Source organism: Notamacropus eugenii, chromosome 1 (assembly GCF_028372415.1).
Source record: "Notamacropus eugenii isolate mMacEug1 chromosome 1, mMacEug1.pri_v2, whole genome shotgun sequence".
NCBI classification, from domain to species: domain Eukaryota; kingdom Metazoa; phylum Chordata; class Mammalia; order Diprotodontia; family Macropodidae; genus Notamacropus; species Notamacropus eugenii.
The window spans coordinates 122,691,304-122,711,787 of NC_092872.1; the positions used below are offsets into that span (position 1 = coordinate 122,691,304).

General features: G+C 37.0%; 1 protein-coding gene across 2 annotated transcripts in view; it reads left to right on the top strand.

Annotated features, from left to right (window-relative positions):
- Positions 1–20,484, top strand: part of ACO1 (aconitase 1) — a 103,905-nt gene that overhangs the window by 51,152 nt on the left and 32,269 nt on the right. For both annotated transcript variants that reach the window (XM_072612754.1, XM_072612743.1), the window contains 6 exons: positions 9,012–9,081; positions 9,184–9,367; positions 10,818–10,957; positions 12,469–12,640; positions 13,458–13,558; positions 16,431–16,547. In XM_072612754.1, the coding sequence (XP_072468855.1) occupies positions 9,012–9,081; positions 9,184–9,367; positions 10,818–10,957; positions 12,469–12,640; positions 13,458–13,558; positions 16,431–16,547 (784 nt within the window). The remainder of the gene's footprint in view (positions 1–9,011; positions 9,082–9,183; positions 9,368–10,817; positions 10,958–12,468; positions 12,641–13,457; positions 13,559–16,430; positions 16,548–20,484) is intronic.

The window sequence follows — 20,484 nt, forward strand, 5'->3', positions numbered from 1 at the left end:
TTCTTGTCTCTCCCTCCTTACCTTCTCTCCTTTCTCCCCCCCCTTTTCCCTTCCTCCAACCCTTCTTCCTTCCTTTATTCTTTCCTTCCCTCTCTCCCTGTCTCCCTCCTTCTTTTCTCTCTCTTTCCTTCCCTCCTCGTTTTTTTTCCTTGGAAGGAGGGGAGTGAGAAAAATGTGGCAGGAAGAAGAATTAAAATATAAAAAAAAATAATGCTTCATAATGAGAGAATGGAGAGGGAGCACTCTATACAATGGTCACTGGGAAGGTCCTGGAGATAAATAAGAACAGATCCCTGCAGAAAACATTCACCTGGGAATCAGCCCCATAATTGACTGTGACTGGACAAATCACTTAACATCGCTGTGTTTTCTTTCTTTTTTTTAATTTTTTTTTATTTTTTAATGTTTAACAATCACTGCCATACAATTGAGATTTTATCCCCCCCACACCTATCCCCCACTACCTCTCTCCCTCCCCACGACTGCATGCAATTCTGTATAGGTTCTACATATACTTTCCTATTGAGTATATTTTCACTATAGTCATGCTATGTAGTCAGACTAAAATAAATGAAAGAAATCATATAACAAATTGAAACATGATACACAAACACATACACATACACAAACATGATCTGCTACATTTTGCGAATGACTTCCATATTTCTTTCTCTGAGTGTGGAAGGCATTTTGCCTTGAGAACCACCACTGGGATTTTTTTTTTTTTTAAGAAGTTCTTGCGTTATTACAAAATTCCAAGTCTACCAGAAAAAACTCTCACACACTGTGGTCGTTGCTGTGCACAAAGTTCTCCTGGTTCTGCTCCTTTCACTCAGCATCAGGTCATATAAGTCCTTCCAAGGCTTCTCTGAAGTCTTCTTGTTCATCATTTCTTATGGCACAATAGTACTCCATTACATTCATATACCATAATTTATTCAGCCATTCCCCAATTGATGGACATCCCCTTGACTTCCAGTTTTTGGCAACTACATAGAGTGCTGCTATAAATATTTTTGTACATGTGGGACCCTTTCCCATTTTTATGATCTCTTGGGGATATAGTCCTAGTAGCGATATTGCTGGGTCAAAGGGTATGCACATTTTTGTAGCCCTTTGGGCATAGTTCCAAATTGCTCTCCACAATGGTTGGATGCGCTCACAGCTCCACCAACAATGAATTAGTGTTCCCACTCTCCCACATCCTCTCCAGCATTTATCATTTTCTTGTTCTGTCATGTTTGCCAATCTTATAGGTGTGATGTGGTACCTCAGAGTTGTTTTGATTTGCATCTCTCTAATCAATAGTGATTTAGAGCATTTTTTCATATGATTATAGATAGCTTTAATTTCTTCCTCTGAAAATTGCCTGTTCATATCCTTTGACCATTTATCAATTGGGGAATGACTTGTATGATTATACATTTGAGTCAGTTCTCTATATATTCTAGAAATGAGGCCTTTATCCCCGAGCTTAGCTGTAAAAATTCTTTCCCAATTTACTACATCCCTCCGGATTTTGGTTGCATTGGGTTTGGTTGTGCAAAAACTTCTCAGTTTAATGTAATCAAAGTTATCCATTTTGCATTTCATAATGCTTTCTATCTCTCCTTTAGTAAAGAATTCTTCCTTTTTTTTTTTTTTAATTTTTTTATTTTTTTAATGTTTAACAATCACTGCCATACAATTGCGATTTTATCCCTCCCCACCCACCCCCCACTACCTCCCTCCCTTCCCACGACTGCATACAATTCTGTATAGATTCTACATATACTTTCCTATTGAGTATATTTTCACTATAGTCATGCTGTGTAGTCAGACTAAGATAAATGAAAGAATCCGTATAACAAATCAGAACATGATACACAAACAGATACACATACACAAACATGATCTGCTACATTATGTGAGTGACTTCCATATTTCTCTCTCTGAGTGTGGAAGGCATTTTGCCTTGAGGTCCACCATTGGGATTTTTTTTTTTTTTTCAGAAGTTCTTGTGTTATTACAAAAATCTAAGTCTACCAGAAAAAACTCTCACACACTGTGGTCGTTGCTGTGCACAAAGTTCTCCTGGTTCTGCTCCTTTCACTCAGCATCAGGTCATATAAGTCCTTCCAGGCCTCTCTGAAGTCTTCTTGTTCATCATTTCTTATGGCACAATAGTACTCCATTACATTCATATACCATAATTTATTCAGCCATTCCCCAATTGATGGACATCCCCTTGACTTCCAGTTTTTGGCAACTACATAGAGTGCTGCTATAAATATTTTTGTACATGTGGGACCCTTTCCCATTTTTATGATCTCTTGGGGATATAGTCCTAGCAGTGATATTGCTGGGTCAAAGGGTATGCACATTTTTGTAGCCCTTTGGGCATGGTTCCAAATTGCTCTCCAGAATGGTTGGATGCGCTCACAGCTCCACCAACAATGAATTAGTGTTCCCACTCTCCCACATCCTCTCCAGCATTTATCATTTTCTTGTTCTGTCATGTTTGCCAATCTTATAGGTGTGATGTGGTACCTCAGAGTTGTTTTGATTTGCATCTCTCTAACCAATAGTGATTTAGAGCATTTTTTCATATGATTATAGATAGCTTTAATTTCTTCCTCTGAAAATTGCCTGTTCATATCCTTTGACCATTTATCAATTGGGGAATGACTTGTATGATTATACATTTGGGTCAGTTCTCTATATATTCTAGAAATGAGGCCTTTATCCCCGAGCTTAGCTGTAAAAATTTTTTCCCAATTTACTACATCCCTCCGGATTTTGGTTGCATTGGGTTTGGTTGTGCAAAAACTTCTCAGTTTAATGTACTCAAAGTTATCCATTTTGCATTTCATAATGCATTCTATCTCTCCTTTAGTAAAGAATTCTTCCCTTCTCCATAGATCTGATAAATACACTATTCCTTGCTTCTCCAGTTTATTCATGGTATCAATCTTTATACCTAAATCATGTACCCATTTGGACTTTATTCTTGTGTACGGTGTCAGGTATGGGTTTATGCCTAATTTCCGCCACACTGTTATCCAGTTTTCCCAGCAATTTTTGTCAAACAATGAGTTCTTATCCCAGAAGCTGGGGTCCTTGGGTTTATCAAACAGAAGGTTGCTATATTCCTTGCCTACTGCATCTTGAGTGTCAAGTCTATTCCACTTGTCTACCTCTCTGTTTCTTAGCCAATACCAAGTGGTTTTGATAATTGCTGCTTTATAGTACAGTTTGAGGTCTGGTAGCGCTAGGCCACCTTCCCAAGCATTTCTTTTCATTAGTCCCTTTGATATTCTGGACCTTTTGTTTTTCCAAATGAATTTTGATACTATTTTATCCGGCTCTAGAAAATAATTGTCTGATAGTTTAATTGGTATGGCACTAAATAATTATATTAATTTAGGTAGAATTGTCATTTTTATTATATTAGCACGGCCTACCCATGAGCAACTAATGTTTTTCCACTTACTTAAATCTGACTTTATTTGTGCAAAAAGTGTCTTGTAATTGTGTTCATATAATCCCTGGGTTTGTTTTGGCAGGTAGACTCCTAAGTATTTTATACTGTCTACCCTAGCTTTAAATGGGATTTCTCTTTCTATCTCTTGCTGTTGGACTTTGTTGCTAATATATAGGAATGCAGAAGATTTGTGTGGGTTTATTTTGTAACCTGCAACTTTGCCAATGTTGTTTATTATTTCAAGTAATTTTTTACTTGAATCTCTGGGATTCTCTAGGTAAATCATCATATCATCTGCAAAGAGTGATAACTTAGTTTCTTCTTTGGCTATTCTTATTCCTTGAATATCTTTATCTTGTCTAATTGCTACAGCTAACATTTCTAGTACCATATTGAATAATAGTGGTGATAATGGACATCCTTGTTTCACCCCTGATCTTATTGGGAATGCATCTAGCTTATCCCCATTGCATATAATGCTTGCTGAAGGTTTTAGATAGATACTGCTTATTATTTTATGGAAAGTTCCCTTTATTCCTATGTTCTCCAGTGTTTTTAGTAGGAATGGGTGTTGTATTTTGTCAAAAGCTTTTTCTGCATCTATTGAGATAATCATGTGGTTTTTGTTAGCTTTGTTGTTGATGTGATCGATAATGCTAATAGTTTTCCTAATATTGAACCAGCCCTGTAATCCTGGTATGAATCCTACCTGATCATAATGTATTAATCTCGTGATTAGATGCTGTATTCATTTTGCTAAAATCTTATTTAAAATTTTTGCATCTATATTCATTAGGGAAATTGGTCTATAATTTTCTTTCTCTGTTTTGTCTCTTCCTGGTTTGGGTATCAAAACCATATTTGTATCATAGAAAGAATTTGGGAGGACTCCTTCTTCCCCAATTTTCAAAAATAGCCTATATAGTATTGGAATTAACTGTTCTTGAAATGTTTGATAGAATTCACTTGTGAATCCATCTGGCCCTGGAGATTTTTTCCTAGGGAGTTCATTGATGGCTTGTTCAATTTCTTTTTCTGAGATGGCGTTGTTTAAGTATTCAACTTCCTCTTCTGTTAATCTGGGCAATTTGTATTTTTTAAAATATTTATCCATCTCGTTTAGATTATCGAATTTGTGGGCATAAAGTTGGGCAAAGTAGTTTCTAATTATTGTTTTAATTTCCTCCTCATTGGAGGTGAGTTCACCCCTTTCATTTTTAATATTAGTAATTTGATTTTCTTCTTTCTTTTTTTTAATCAGATTGACCAAAAGTTTATCAATTTTATTAGTTTTTTCATAAAACCAACTATTGGTTTTATTTATTAATTCAATAGTTTTCTTAATTTCAATTTTATTAATCTCTCCTTTGGTTTTCAGTATTTCTAATTTGGTATTTACTTGGGGATTTTCAATTTGTTCTTTTTCTAGCTTTTTCAACTGCAAGCCTAAGTCATTGATCTCCTCTTTCTCTATTTTATTTATGTAAGCATTCAAAGATATAAAACTTCCCCTAATAACTGCTTTTGCAGTATCCCATAAGATTTGGTATGTTGTCTCACTATTGTCATTCTCTTGAACGAAATTGTTGATTGTTTCTATGAATTCTTCTTTAACCCAACCCTTCTTTAGAATTAGATTATTTAGTTTCCAATTGATTTTTGGTTTCTCTTTCCATGGCCTTTTATTACATGTAATTTTTAATGCATTATGATCTGAAAAGGATGCATTGATTATCTCTACCTTTCTGCACTGGATTGTGAGATTTTTATGTCCTAGTACATGGTCCATTTTTGTAAATGTTCCATGTACCGCTGAGAAAAAGGTATATTCCTTTCTATTCCCATTTAATTTTCTCCAAAGATCTATCATATCTACCTTATCCAGAGTTTTATTTACCTCCTTAACCTCTTTCTTGTTTATTTTGAGGTTAGATTTATCAAGTTCAGAGAGGGGGAGGTTGAGGTCCCCCATTAGTATAGTTTTGCTATCAATTTCTTCCTTCAACTCCCCCAACCTCTTTCTAAGAATTTGGATGCTATACCATTTGGAGCATACATGTTTAGGAAAGATATTGCTTCATTGTCTATGGTGCCTTTTAGCAGGATATAGTTTCCATCCTTATCCCTTTTGATTAGATCTATTTCTGCTTTTGCTTTGTCTGAGATTAGGATTGCTACTCCTGCCTTTCTTACATGAGCTGAAGCACAATATACTCTGCTCCATCCTTTGACCTTTATCCTATGTGTATCCCCCTGTTTCAAATGTGTTTCTTGTAAGCAGCATATTGTTGGATTTTGGCTTTTAATCCATTCTGCTATCCATCTCTGTTTTATGGGAGAGTTCATTCCATTCACATTCACAGTTATGATTACAATCTGTGTATTTCCCTCCATCCTCTTTCCCACCATTTGTGCTTTTAGCTCTCCCGTCTCCCTTCCCCTCCTCAATAGTATTCACTTTTCTCCCCCTCCTCCTGCAGCCTTCCCCTCCTTCTTTTAGCCTCCCTCCCTTTTACTCCCCTTTACTCTTATTGCTTCTTCCCTCCCTTTTAGCCACCCTCCCCTTTCTTCCCCCTTCCCCTCCTACTACCTATAGAGCTAGTTAGGATTATCTACTTAAGATTATTGTTCCCTCCTTTGAACAAATCAGATGACAGTACCTCTCAAACAATGCTCATCTCCCTCCCCTCCTTCCCTCTACTATAGTTTTGTACTTCTTCCTGTGATGTAATTTGCCATTTTCTGCTTCCTCCTTTTCACACCTCCTATTACAATCCCTTCTCATACTTAAATCATATTTTTGACATGACATCATTTACTTTATACCCGTTCCCTCTACATATATCCCTTTTATCATAATAGCTGCACAGTTCTCAAGATTAACAGGTATCATCTTCCCTTATAGGGAGGTAAACAGTTTGCCCTAATTGAGTAGCAAGTTTTTGTTTTTGTTTTTTTCCCCCTGTTTACCTTTTTATGATTCTCTGGAGACCTGCATTTGAAGATCAAATTGTGTATTGAGTTCTGGTGTTTTGGTCAGGAAGCTCTGGAAATCCCTTATTTCGTTGAATGACTTTCTCCTTGCATGAAATGTTATGCTGAACTTTGCTGGGTAGTTGATCCTTGGTTGAAGTCCCAACTCCTTTGCCTTACGGAATATTGGGTTCCAATTCTTTCGATCTTTTAATGTAGAAGCTGCAAGGTCCTGTGTGATCCTGACTGTATGTCCTTGATATTTGAATTGTTTCTTTCTGGCTGCTTGTAGCATTTTCTCCTTCACTTGATAGCTCTGGAATTTGGCAACGATATTTCTTGGGGTTTTGAGTTTGGGATCCCTTTCGGGAGGGGAACGGTGGATTCTTTCGATGACTATTTTGCCCTCTGAGTCTAGTACTTCTGGGCAGTTTTCCTTGATGATTTCCTGGAAGATATTGTCCAGACTCTTTTCTTCATCATGGGTTTCTGGCAGGCCAATAATTCTTAAATTTTCTCTCCTGGATCTATTTTCCAGGTCAGTTGTTTTTCCAATTAAATATTTTACATTTTCTTCTATCTTTTCATTCTTTAGATTTTGTTTGACTGATTCTTGTTGCCTCATTGAGTCATTAGTTTCTACTTGCCCAAATCTAATCTTCATCATATTGTTTTCTTCAGTTAACTTTTGCATCTCCTTTTCCATCTGACCAATTTTTCCCTTTAAGGAGCTATTTTCTCCATTTAATTTTTGTACTTCTTTTTCCATTCGACCAATTTTCCCAGTTAGGTTTTGTGTTTCCTTTTCCATTTGATCAATTTTCCCAATTAGGTTTTGGGTTTCCTTTTCCATTTGATTAACTCTTCCTTTTAGGGAATTATTCTCTCCAGTTAATTTTTGAACTTCCTTTTCCATTTGTTCAATTTTCCTTTTCAAAGTGATGTTCTCATCAGTGAATTCTTTTTTTATAATTTTAAAATCATTGGCCAGTTTTTCTTTTATTTCCTTCTTCAGCTTGTTCCAGGTAATCTAGTTGTGCTTGCGAGAAATTCATAGTCCCTTCTGAAGTTTCAGATGGAAGTACAGTCTCAGCTCTGACCTCTTTGGTGTTTGTGTTTTGGTCCTTATCCCCATAGAAAGATTCTATGGTTTTTTCACTTTTCGTCTGCTTTTTCTGATTCATGATGTTGGCTGAGTGTTGTAGCTTCTGGTTCTTTCAGTCAGAAGGTACAGAACTTTGTATTGAGCTGATTTGTGTAGAGGCTAAAAGCAGGTTTTTGTTTTTTGTTTCCCAGATCAACCCTGGGGTTAGCTTGTTTGGTGTGTGGGAGGGGTGGTCTGGTCACAGGAGATCTCCTCAGCCTACCTGAGGCAAAGGCAAGGTCAGGGAATGGTGATCCCAGCTTCCCTATTGTCTTCCCTTTTCCCCTGGAGGGCTGGGGCACGCCTAGATGCTAATGCGTGTTCCCGCCCCTCCTGGGGCTCATCTCCCGGCGCTGAGGCTTGCCTGGGTCTCAGTGCGAATTTTCTCTGCCCTGGGTCCTCTGTCCTTCCGGATTGCCTCCGCCACAGTAGGAAGAATCCCCCTTTGCTATTTTCCTAGCCTCTGGTGTTATGAGACTATTTGCCCCCTTCTGCTGTTCCCGCTGATCCAGGATTTTTCTGGGGAAATATTTTATGGTTCTTTCACAGTCATCAGGGGGGAGGAGAGAGCATTTACTGATCACTCCGCCATCCTGGCTCCCGGAAGTTCAAGTAGGTGACTTACCGAAGTTTAGTCTTCAGGCTGAAGGTTTCAAGGGCTGCTGCACTGATATGTGGTGCTCAGCTTCTCTCACCAGCTCGGTTTGGCTTGTCTCCTGCTCTGCTGGTTTCGCCCGCCACTCTCGGGCTTCTCAGGTCCCTTCCGCCCTGCTGCGCTGACCGCGCTGTGCTGTGCACTGGGGGCTCACCCCCGCGGAACAGATCCTTCCCATGGACCTTCCAGTCTAACCTGGGCTCCGAGTCTGTCAAAGTCTTTCACCCACTGGGTTCCGCACCTCCAAAGTTTGGTCAGATTCTCCTTTCAGAGATATCCAGAGGAGTTTGTCCAGGAGCTTAGGTGAGTCATTGCTTTCACTCCGCCATCTTGGCTCCGCCCCGCTGTGTTTTATTTCCCCATCCATAAGTATAAATAAAATGTCTGTCAATAACTAATTAGGAATAACTGGTGCAAAAAAAATTTTTTTTTCCCCTTCATTTCCATATGATATCATTCCCACTGCAGATATCCTAAGCCTCAGTCACCAGGAATAAAATTTCATTGTTAGGTTGATCTGTTTAAATTTGGTTAACATGTATTACCTTTCTGTTGAATTCAGAGCATCATAGAAATCATGTGAACTACAGTATAGCTATTTTTTCTATTTCTTATCACCTTTCCTTTTTTTCTCTGGAGTAATTATTTTGCTTAACATCCACTTGAAACTTTTTTAGATGTACTAAAGTGTGGAGTAAAATTGAATGCTATCAGATTACACATGAAAAATTTTCTCAGATCTTTATATTTACACATTTGATTCTTCTCTCTGGCAGACCAGATAGTGTACAAAAGAACCAAGACCTTGAATTTGAAAGGAATAGAGAAAGATTTGAATTTTTAAAGGTAGGAGCAGAATTTGGTTGGATTTTGTTTTTTTCTTTTTTAATGAGTATGGTGTTACATGTGTATCAGATGCTCAATTTTGTTTCCCTTTTTTTATCTTAGTGGGGCTCTCAGGCTTTTTACAACATGAGGATTATTCCTCCTGGCTCAGGGATTATCCACCAAGTGAATTTAGAGTACTTGGCAAGAGTGGTATTTGATCAGAATGGGTACTACTATCCAGACAGCCTGGTGGGCACTGATTCACATACCACAATGATCGATGGTTTGGGTGTTCTGGGTTGGGGTAAGTACACTTTCAGGTTCTTACCTGAACTCACTCGTTTGAAAATAATAATACCAGGAAGAATTCTTGACCCTTCCTATTCCAGGGTTTTAGTTTCTAGATCCCACTGACCCTAATACTTGTTAAACTCTCACTCTACCAGACTACATGCATGAGCTACTTTACAAATTACTATCCCTCCCTGTGCCTGGTCTTAGTAATACTACTGACTGTCTTCCAAGCATGAAAATGAAGGCATTAATGGCCTCTTATTGGTAACACAAAAGTTTTGTCATGTGTTTTCCTTTTATATGACAGTGGACTTGTCCTGATTCATTCACATTGGTTCCATTTGAGTCCTCTGTGATCAATAAGATATCTAGCTTAGAGATAACAGTTTGTAGCTGTGCATTGTCAAGCAAATTATCATGCAAAAAGACTGAACATAGGATCTTGGCTTCAGCAGTGTTCTAACCAAAGGCTAAGTTTGCTTTTCTCTTAGTATTTTGACTGATGGTGAGGCAGCAGTGATGTAGTCCATAAAGAGATAGCCTCAAAGCCAGGAAGATGTGGGTTCAAGTTTGTCTTCTGACACCTACAGGCTGTGAAACTGAGCAAGGCACTAAACTCTTCAGTTCTATGAGCATTTATCTAAGACACACCTGCACAACTTAGCAGTAGGTAGGGGCCAAAATTAAAATAAACTAAACTTCTTTGAACCACAGATAGGTTTTTAGCTACTTACTTCCAAGTAAAAGTATAATTAAAGATTAAACTATTTTACAATAAACCACATTTTAAAAAGGGAAATTTCAAATAATATCAATTAATTATACTTATTCACATTTTTGCTTATCATGAAGTCACATTAATGTTAAAAAAATTACTTTGCTAAGTTGTAAAAGTTGTAATACATTTCTCAGGTTTTCTTACTGTTTACATTTAGTAAAAACCAAAAACATAGTGAAAAGGTAGGACTCTCACTCCTCTCAGACTAGAGACAGATGATTGTGGTTGCCTCTGGTTGTAAGACAAACAGGAGAGAGTGCTCAGTGGCAACCCACCTACCAAATTACTTGATGGACACAATAATGAATAATGGAAGGTGTGTTAAATGGGGTATCAACAAAGTGCTCATTGCATCTTTACTTTATTTTTACATCCTCTACATTTTTCAAGGGCTTCTAGAAATCCTTTGATGGCTTCAAGCCCTGAGGGCTGCATGTTGTGCCTGCTCTAAAATGATAAGGTGCTGACCTGAATTGGTAGACGGAGTTCTCATTCAGAAATTCCCTATGTGAATAAAATCACAGATCCAGTCTTTATGGCTATCTAATTTTAGTGACTATTGTACTCTTTCTGGAAGATATTGTAAATAATAATACCCTAAAGAATCTGCTTTCTTTGTTGTGACAATTGACTGCCTTCTTATCATATTTAAATATTAATCACATTCATTCATTTATTTCAGGTGTGGGTGGAATAGAAGCAGAAGCTGTCATGCTGGGACAGCCAATCAGCATGGTGCTTCCTCAAGTGTTTGGTTACAAGCTGCAGGGAAATCCTGATCCTCTGGTAACTTCCACAGATATAGTGCTGACAATCACCAAGGTAACTGTGCCTTTATTTTATAATTTTCAGGATGTAAGAATGATCAACAATGCTATGCTATTGAATGAGGGAAATAGGAAATAGACCCTTAAAAAATTATGGGAAGCATGGGCATATATAGGATTAAAGAATCTTCTAGGGGTGGGTAGTTAAACTTCAGATTAATTGCTGTATTAATTTCATGATACCATTACTTCATAGTTCTTTTTAAATTACAACTGCCAAGCAAGTTTCAAGTATGTTTCTGAAGAAAATATCTGATTTTTATAGTACTTCTTGTGTTCTGACATGGGTTATTTTTCAGTGTCCAGCAAATTTTCCATTTGAAATTCTTAAAAATTAAAAAGACACTAAGCTCTTAATAAAGGATCTCAGAGGACCTCCTTTTTAGGAGAGCACGGTTGCTTATCATGTGAAAGAAAAGGCAGATTATATTTGAAAGACTTTTCCTAGAAGAATGATTGATACTTATGTAAATTCCATTCTTCTTGCACATTATGGAGTCTTAGGATGTTTTGGAAGTTGATGATGTTTATTTTTTTTAATGCCTCTTATTTTTGTCTTAAGCTTATTGGAGTATAAAATGTCAAAATCTACTTTCTCTGCCAACTGTCTTGTCATATTGAATGATTCTTTAGTCTAGCAAATTTGCTTGAAGTGACATTTCAGGTGTGCTAACATTGCTGATTTTTTTTTTTACAGAAACAGAGAACAATGATTTATATATAAATAAAGGTTTTAGAGGGAGATGGGTTGGTACAGACCTGTGATTTCAAAGATGTAAGCAGCTCCCAGTGTGGAGACTCACCTCTCTCTTCCCACCCCCAAGCCTACTAATAACTCAGCTGCAACTTAAAGCCTTAGGTAGTGAGAGGTTAAGGGACTTGCCCATAGCCATGCAGTATGTGTCAGATTCAGATGTCTGACCTGCTAGTTCCTACAGTTCATTGCCTATGGATTACTCTTCCATTTTGTACAAAGCAATCTTAGGTAAAGATTGCTTTGTACAAATTATTCTTAGGTAAATATATTTGAGGAGGAAACTGGTGTAATGAAAAGAATCAGTTGATTTTGCTATGACGCATTTAGATAGACCTTGTAAGGTCTTGGTCACTTATTATGAAATTGTATAGATATGATAGTGAATCAGATTGATCTAATTTTAGCCTGGTCTTAAATCCATGATAATATCTTTTTTGAAGCCTTGGAAATACACCAGTCACCTACTGATTCAGAACAAGGAGAAATTTATTCTGAATGAACAGAAAAAAATTTAATTCATTTTTGCTACCACAATAATTTTCACACAAGGGTGTAGACTGATTTAATTTCTTTTAAAATACTGTGTGAGTTTATTTTTATTTGTAGTGTTTACCTTCAAGACTGGTTTATAAGAACACATTTTTTTTTGTCTTACTCACAGGCACATGAATGTATACCTACCTTGTTGTGTTTTTACATAGGATTCAAATGATCTCGAGTTTTATTTTTGTTGTCATTTCTGCTATTAGCACCTTCGCCAGGTTGGTGTAGTGGGCAAATTTGTTGAGTTCTTTGGACCAGGAGTAGCCCAGCTTTCCATTGCTGACCGAGCCACCATTGCCAACATGTGTCCAGAGTATGGTGCAACTGCTGCATTTTTCCCAGTGGATGAAGTTAGTATCAACTATCTCATCCAAACAGGTAAGTGGGAAGTGAAAGATCTTTCTAGAAAGTGAATGTTCAGTTTTACAAAGCATGAAACCTTGCATTCAGTTCTGTCTCTGCTTCTTTTATGAATAAATATGTGACTATTGAAGCTTCCTTTTTTCTTCATATTCACTGTATAACAGTGTTGAAGTGCTGAGAGGTCAAGAGAGGTTTCTAAAACTTAGAAAGTTACTTGGAATCAGTGAATATTGTGATGAAAGGATGTTTACCAAAAACATTTTTGGTCTCAAAAATTAAAGTTAATCATTTCTATAAGGCTTAACCTCCATTGATTTAATGTAGTCAGGACCTCAAAAGACTGAATTTTTGCCTTTTCGTTGACTTCCCTCCTCCCTCATTCCGAGAATGCTCTTCCTTTTAACCTCACCTCCTGACTTTTTGTCTGTCTTCAAGATTCAGCTCAAATTCCACCTTCAACAAGAGACTTTTCCCTATCTCATCCCTCAACCAACAAATCCCCATTCTTCTAGCCCCACATCTCATATATGCCTCAAATTTCTTACCTTTACATAGTTGTTTATATATTGTCTCTTCCCATTATAATGTAAGCTCCTTGAAAGGGGGGCCATGCTTTGCCTTTTTTTGTATCCCTTGGCTCAGCACAGTGTAATACTGTACACAGTAAACACTTAATGCTTGTTGATTGACTGTCTTTTTGATGAAAACTGTCAATTGAATCATCTAATCACTAGCATTTTTCCATAGCTTTATATTTACTGATGAATTCACACATTTACAGTCTTTGGCTAAGACACATTAAGTCTATTAATTCCTTAAAATTTCCTTTTAGGCCGTGATGAAAAAAAAGTTAAGGATATTCAGAAGTACCTTCAAAGTGTAGGAATGTTCAGAGACTTCAGTGATTCATCTCAAGACCCAGATTTTACTGAGGTATGAAAACAATTACCATTGAATACAGTTTCAAGGAATTTGATTTACAGTATTTCTTTTTCTTCCTGGTAAATGTGTAAGTCATTAGACAATGACTATAGAACAACTTCAGGAGAACAAATGGTACAAAGACTTAAAAACAAAAGCATAAGTGAGTTATAAATGTCTCTGTATAAAATAATGAGAGTGACAGTGGAAAACATGCAAGGAAAATTGTGGCATGTCTTCCTCTTCCGTGTAAAGAGTACATTGGATCTATTGAAAACTAAGGAAGAGTTTGACAATGTCTACTTCCATCCTATAACAGCAAATTCTATGAGCATTTATTAGGCACCTATTCTAGGCAAAACATTTAGCTAGGCCCTGAGATAAGATAAGGCTTGAAAGGTTGTAGAGGTAGAGTTCTCAACTTTTTTTCAGTTTCTCAGTAACCCAAACTAAACCCCTTATTAAATATGAAAAAATTAATAAATTCTAGAGTTTTACTATGCATATGCACATAAGAAATAGATTTTTAAAAAGCTGTACCAAAATTTTGGTTATTCAATTTATTGTAAATCAATTTGTACTTTATGTAATATTTTAATAAGATAACATAGTTAATTACCAAATATTTCTTTTATCCTTGGGGAAATGGAGGGAGGGGAGAAGTTGATTTGGAAACCTTTGTATTGAAAGCCAGGCAGAGAACTTTGAACTAAACTTGATAGGCAACATTAAGGCACTGAGAACTTTTGCTATAAGAAAGATTATTCCAGCAGAAGTGTGAAGGATGGATTAGAAAAAGAAGGAATGGATGTGGAAGATCTGTTAGGCTCTTGTAGTAGTGTAGGTTGGTAGGAATGAAGGCCTGTACTTGGATGATGACAGTAGTAATAGAAAATAGGGACAGATTTGAGAAGTGTAGTAGAAATAGAATTAAAAGAACTGTGTTATTACTAGGTCTGTATCCCCAAAGAGATAAAAACCAAAAAAGAAAGGAACATATATGTCCAAAAATATTTACAGCCCCTCTTTTCTGGAGGTAAAGAATTAAAAGTCTAGGGGATGCCTATCAATTGAGTAATGGCTGAACAAGTTGTGGTATGTGATTATGATGGAATACTATTGTACTATAAGAAATGATGAGCAGGATGCTCTCAGAAAAACTTAGAAAGACTTGCATGTACTGATGCAAAATGAAAGGTACTGTGTACAAAATATTGTAAGATGATCAGCTGTGAATGACTTAGCTATTCTCAGCAATACAATGATCTAAGACAACTGAAGGACTTATGAAAAATGCTGTCCATCCACAGAGAAAGAACTGATGGTATCTGAATACAGATTGAAGCATATTTTTTTTTACTTTCCTTACCTTTTTTGAGATTTTTTTTGTCTTATGCTTTCTTTCACAATGTGACTTATGGATAGGTTTTGCATGACTATACATGTATAACCTGTATCAAATTGCTTGCCTTCTCAATGGAGAGGTTAGGGAAGGAAGGAAGGAAGAAGAGAATTTGGAACTCAGAGTTTAAAAACATATGTTAAAAATTGTATTTACATGTAAGTGGGGAAAAATTTTTTAAAAGTCTAAATAAAAAAAGAAATTAAAAAAAAATCCAAAAGGGGATCACAAAGGACAAACAAATAAATGTGGTGCTGAAACCTTAAAAAAACATAACTGCGGTAGTGAGAACTTTTAAAGTTACTGAATTCAGAGGTATAATTCAGAAACTGAATTTTAAAGTAAGACCGATTGGAATATAGTTTAACTTGGATAAAAGAGTCGCAGATGTTGAGAAATTGATAATTATTGATGTTCTTGAGGACAGTGGCAAGGTATAGGGTGGAGAAGAAGACATTATAGTCTTTGGTAAAATTAGAATGACCTAAAAATTTGATTTTTTTGTTGTTGTTCAGTCATTTCAGTAATGCCTGACCCCATTTGGTGTTTTCTTTCAAAGATACTGGAGAGGCTTTCCATTTTCTTCTCCGTCTCATTTTACAGATAAGGAAAATGAGACAAATAAATGATTTTCTTAGGGTCACATAGCTAGTAAGTACATGAGGCCAGATTTGAACTCATGTAGATGAATCTTCCTAACTCTAGACCCTGCACTCTGTCCACTGTACCACCTAGCTGCCCCAGAAGTTGGTAAATAGCAGTAACAAGGAGGCAGAGAATTTCATATAAGCAAGGAAAAAGTGGGAGGAATTTTTTTGAGGATGAGTGATTAGATCAGGGATGAAACCAAAGGAGGGGACCCATCATCGTTATGATACAGAGAAGGAGTGGGAGGAGAAGGGATGAAGAGAGATGAAAATTTAAAATTGTTCAATCTACTCATAAACAAAATAGTTTTTCTTTCCCTATCCCTTGCTGTCTCCTAGTTTTCCAGTTTAAAACCAAAATTTCCTGGTATCCAAGGGATATAATAGGATACAAGTGCAGGCATTGTTTATTTTCATATGAAATCTTGTCAAGAGAGTGAGATGAATAATAGTATGTCATGGTCCATGAGCAGAATTCCAGGAATTCCTTACATGACACCCAAAGAAAATGTCCAGTTCAGTAGGGCCTTTGTCATCCCTTTCACTTCACTTTGTGATACTCTTGATGGAAGAGGAAGAAGAGGGATAGTTTTATGTATCATTTCAGTGGGTTTATTCCATTCTCCAAAATAAAAGAAGAAAACTATTTGTGTTTCTTGAGATTTCCCTGAGAAGAAAGAATGTGATATCCTGTCTTGTCCTATTTCACTTCAAGAACTTTTTGGGAAATTTCACATTTAAGTATTTTCAAGATTTACATTGTTTTAAAATTTTTGTATAGTTAATATTTTTTCTTTGTTGGTCTATTAGTAAATCCTAGAGTTCTTTTGAGCAGATTGTGGAGTTAGATTTGAAAACTGTGGTACCCTGCTGCAGTGGACCCAAAAGACCTCAAGATAAAGTAGCAATATCTGAAATGAAAAAAGACTTTGAGAATTGCCTGGGAGCCAAGGTAAGAGCGTTTTTGTTGGCATGTTTTAAAGTAGTTGGTACTCAACATGCTTTTCTCATTTGATCCCTCCAAAACCCTATCAAATAGGCTGTACAAACATCCTGTTTTTCAAATCATAGGAACATATAATTACAGCTAGAAATGACTTTAGAGGTCATCTAGTTCACCATCCTCATTTTACAGAGGAAGAAAGTGAAGTCCACAGAGGGACACTTGTCCAAGATTCCACAGCTACAGATGGAAATCTCATCTCAATTCTCAGGTTCCAAACCTAGTATTTTTCCAATTGTACCATGCTTTAGGTTATGTTCTGCTTTTCTAATTGAAGATGGAGTAAGTTATCAATAGTTCAGTTACTGACAAAAGCATGTTTTAATATTTTCCCAATAATGAAAATACCTCAGAAATTGCATCACCATGTCCCAAATAAATAATTCTTTTTCCTCTGACTTCCCTATTTCTGTCCAGAGCACCATGATCCAGTCATATTTGCAGCATCATTCAACCTTGATTTTCACTCCTCTCTCAGTCCCTCATCTAATTGATTGCCAAGTGTTGTTTCTTCTATTTCCATAATATATCTTACATCCATCACCTTCTTTCCTTTCATGTACCCAGAATTAATATAGTTACTTGATTAAATCAAATAAACCCAGTTATTACAGACATGAAAACACAAACTCTTTTTAGCGGATCATTCTCATTATTTAGAGCAAGGTTGGGGAACCTGACACCTTGAAGCCATAAGTGGCCCTCTAGGTCCTCAGGTATAGCCCTTTGACTGAATCTAAACTTCACTGACCAAATCCCCTTAATAAAAGGATTTGTCCTGTAAAGCTTGGACTCAGTCAAAACACCACACCCAAGAACTTAGAAGGCCTCAAGGCCACAGCTTGCCCACCTCTGATTTAGAGCAACATATTTTGATTCTTACACTTTTTTGGAATTGTGACACCCTAGATATTTGTGATATCCCTCTCTCCAAATAAGTGCTATGTGACATATTTTCTTAAATAGAATTTAAGTTAACTGGTGAGGAGTTACTTTTTTGTTTTTTTGTTTTTGTTTTTTTTGGGGGAGGGGAAGAAATTTACCTCTATATCTCTTGTGATAAAGGGAGACTCCAGGAGATTTGGTTGAAAAGGAATTCTTTTTCTCAACCTTTATTTAAAACACTTTTACAGTTGTTAATGTTGTGAAAGCTTTAAACTAATTCTGGTTATACTGACCTTTTCTACAAAAGGGATGTTTTTGTTATGCAGTTCCAAATAAATTGCCCCCTGTAGCAAGGCTATGCTTTTTATACCCCCCTAATTAACTTACTATCCTGTTCACCACAGGAACTTTTCCAATAATTTCTTCAGATCTCCCATACCTGTCCACTACTCCACCCTACCCACCTTTACAGATAAAAACCTTGCCTCATATTTTACAGAAAAAATTTGAGGCCAGTCACCAAGAGCTTTCTCTTCTCCCTTCCTCTTCAGTTCACATTTTCCAGATGTCTTCTGTGGTTGTCGCCTCATACCACTGTGTCACATAATGACATGTCTCTTCTCCTTGCCAAGGCTTACCACTCTCCATGAACACAATCCATATCATTTTCTCAGCCCCATTTATCCTCAACCTCTCCTTGTCTATTCACTGATTCCCTGTTGCCTAAAAATATGCCACTGTCTTCCCCATCCTCAAAAAACCTTACATGATCCATCCATCCCTACGAGACATTTTTTCTCCCTTTTATGACTTAACTCCTTGAGAAAGCTGTTGACAAAAGATGCTTCTCCTTTTTTTCTTTTTCTTTTCTTAATTCTTTGCAATCTGGGTTCTGACCTTATAATTTAACAGAAACTACTCTGTCCAAAGTTACTAATGATCTCTTCATTACCAAGTCTATGGTCTTTTCTCAAACCTCATCCTTCTTGACTTCCCCGCAGCTTCTGACCTTGTTAATCACTATCTTGTTGGTTCCCTCTCTTTTCTCTTGGTTTTTTTTTTTTTTGTGACTGTACTTTCTCTTGGTTCTTCTGCTTGACTGCTCCTTTTCAGTCTCCTATGCTGTCTCTTCATCCAGCTCACACATGCTAATTGTAGATATCCCACAGAATTCTGCCCTGGGCCCTCTTCTTTTCTTCCTCTGTAGTATTTCACTTGGTGATTTCATTGATTCCCACAAATTCAATTATCAATAATTCTCAAGTCTATTTATCCAGCCCTACCCTCAATACTGACCTCTAGTCTTTCATCTCCAACTGCCTATTAGACAAGTTAAACTATATGCTTGGTAGACATTTTAAATTTAACATGTCCAAAACTGAATTTCTCATCTTACCCCCTCCCCCATTCTAAGGTACATTTCAGTCAAGGATACCACCATCCTCTCAATGACCCACACTCAAAATGTGGGTTTCATCCTTAAACTCCCCAATTTCTCTCTGTCTGTCTCTGTGTCTGTCTGTCTGCCTCTCTCCCTCTTTCTCTCTCTGTCTCTCATACACACACATACACACACACATACACGCACACATACATATCCAATCTGTTTCCAACACCTGTCAATTTTTTACCTTCATAGCATTTTTCATATATGCCTCCTTCTCTCCTTTGACAATGCCACCCTGGTGTAGTTCTTCATCACTTCACACCTGGGCATGTTGGTTGGTCTGTCTTCCACAAGTCTCTCCCCACTCCACTCCATCCTCCACTCAGCTGCAAAAGTGATCTTCCTAAAGCACAAATCCAAAGATATCACCCTTCTGCTCCATTAACAGCCACTTAGTCTCCTTATCACCTCCAAGATGAAATATAACATCTACTGCTTAGCATTCAAAGCCCTTCATAACCTACCCCTTCCCACCTTTCCAGTCTTCTTACAACTTGTACCTCCTTTGCCCCCACATACTTTGCAATCAAGCAATGCTTTGTGTTGTTCCTTGCACAAGATACTCCATTTCCCAGCTGTGGTTATTTTCTCTCACTATCCCCAGTGGCTTTAATGTTATCTCTCCTCATCTTTCCCTCCTGCCTTTCCTAGCTAAATCCCACTTTCTACAGAAAACTTTTCCTGATCAATTGTAATTCTAGTACTTCCTTCTATTGATTATCTTCAATTTATCCTATATGTAGTTTGCTTGTACATAGTTGCTTACATGTTATCTCTCCCATTAGATTGTGAGCTCCTTGAGGCTATCTTTTGTCATATGAGCTAATTTATTTTGTATGTATCTTGTGTACATATTGTCTTCCCCCTTTAGACCACCCACTTCCTTGAGAACAGTGGCTATTTTTTGTCTTCCTTTGTATCCCTAGCACTAACATGCCCAACACATAATGGCCACGTAATAAATGCTCATTTACTGACTTACTGGTAGATCTATGGGACATCAGTCTTAATAAAAGATTCTACTATATTTCATTTGGACTATTTCAACTTGTTAAATATAACTTCCATCATATGAAACTGGGATGTGAACTGACCTGCGATTTCACTAGCATGAAATTCCCTGGGGAAGAAACTTCCTCTACCAATGCAAGTTGGTTTCTTCTCTGTTATTATAGTCTTAGAGAGCTATCTAGAGCACTGAAAGGTTAAGGGACTTGCCCAGGTCATAAGTCAAGTTAACAAGCAGTTATTAAGTTCCTTATATGTGCCAGGCACTATACTTAGTGCTGCAGATACAAAGGAATCCCTGCTCTCAAGGAGATGAGTAGTTTAAAGGAGAGAAGACAATATGTACACAAGACACATATAAAACAAATTAGAGATAATGAGAGGGCTGGTACAACAGAGGGGGATTGGCCAGCAAGTTATTTGTCAGAAGTGGTGCTTGAGCCCAGTTTTTCATAGTTTCAAAGCCAGTGCTATAACCATTATGCCATGCTACTTTTTTTTATGATATCACAAAAGTGTAAAGTAGAAATATCCAAAAGTATTGTC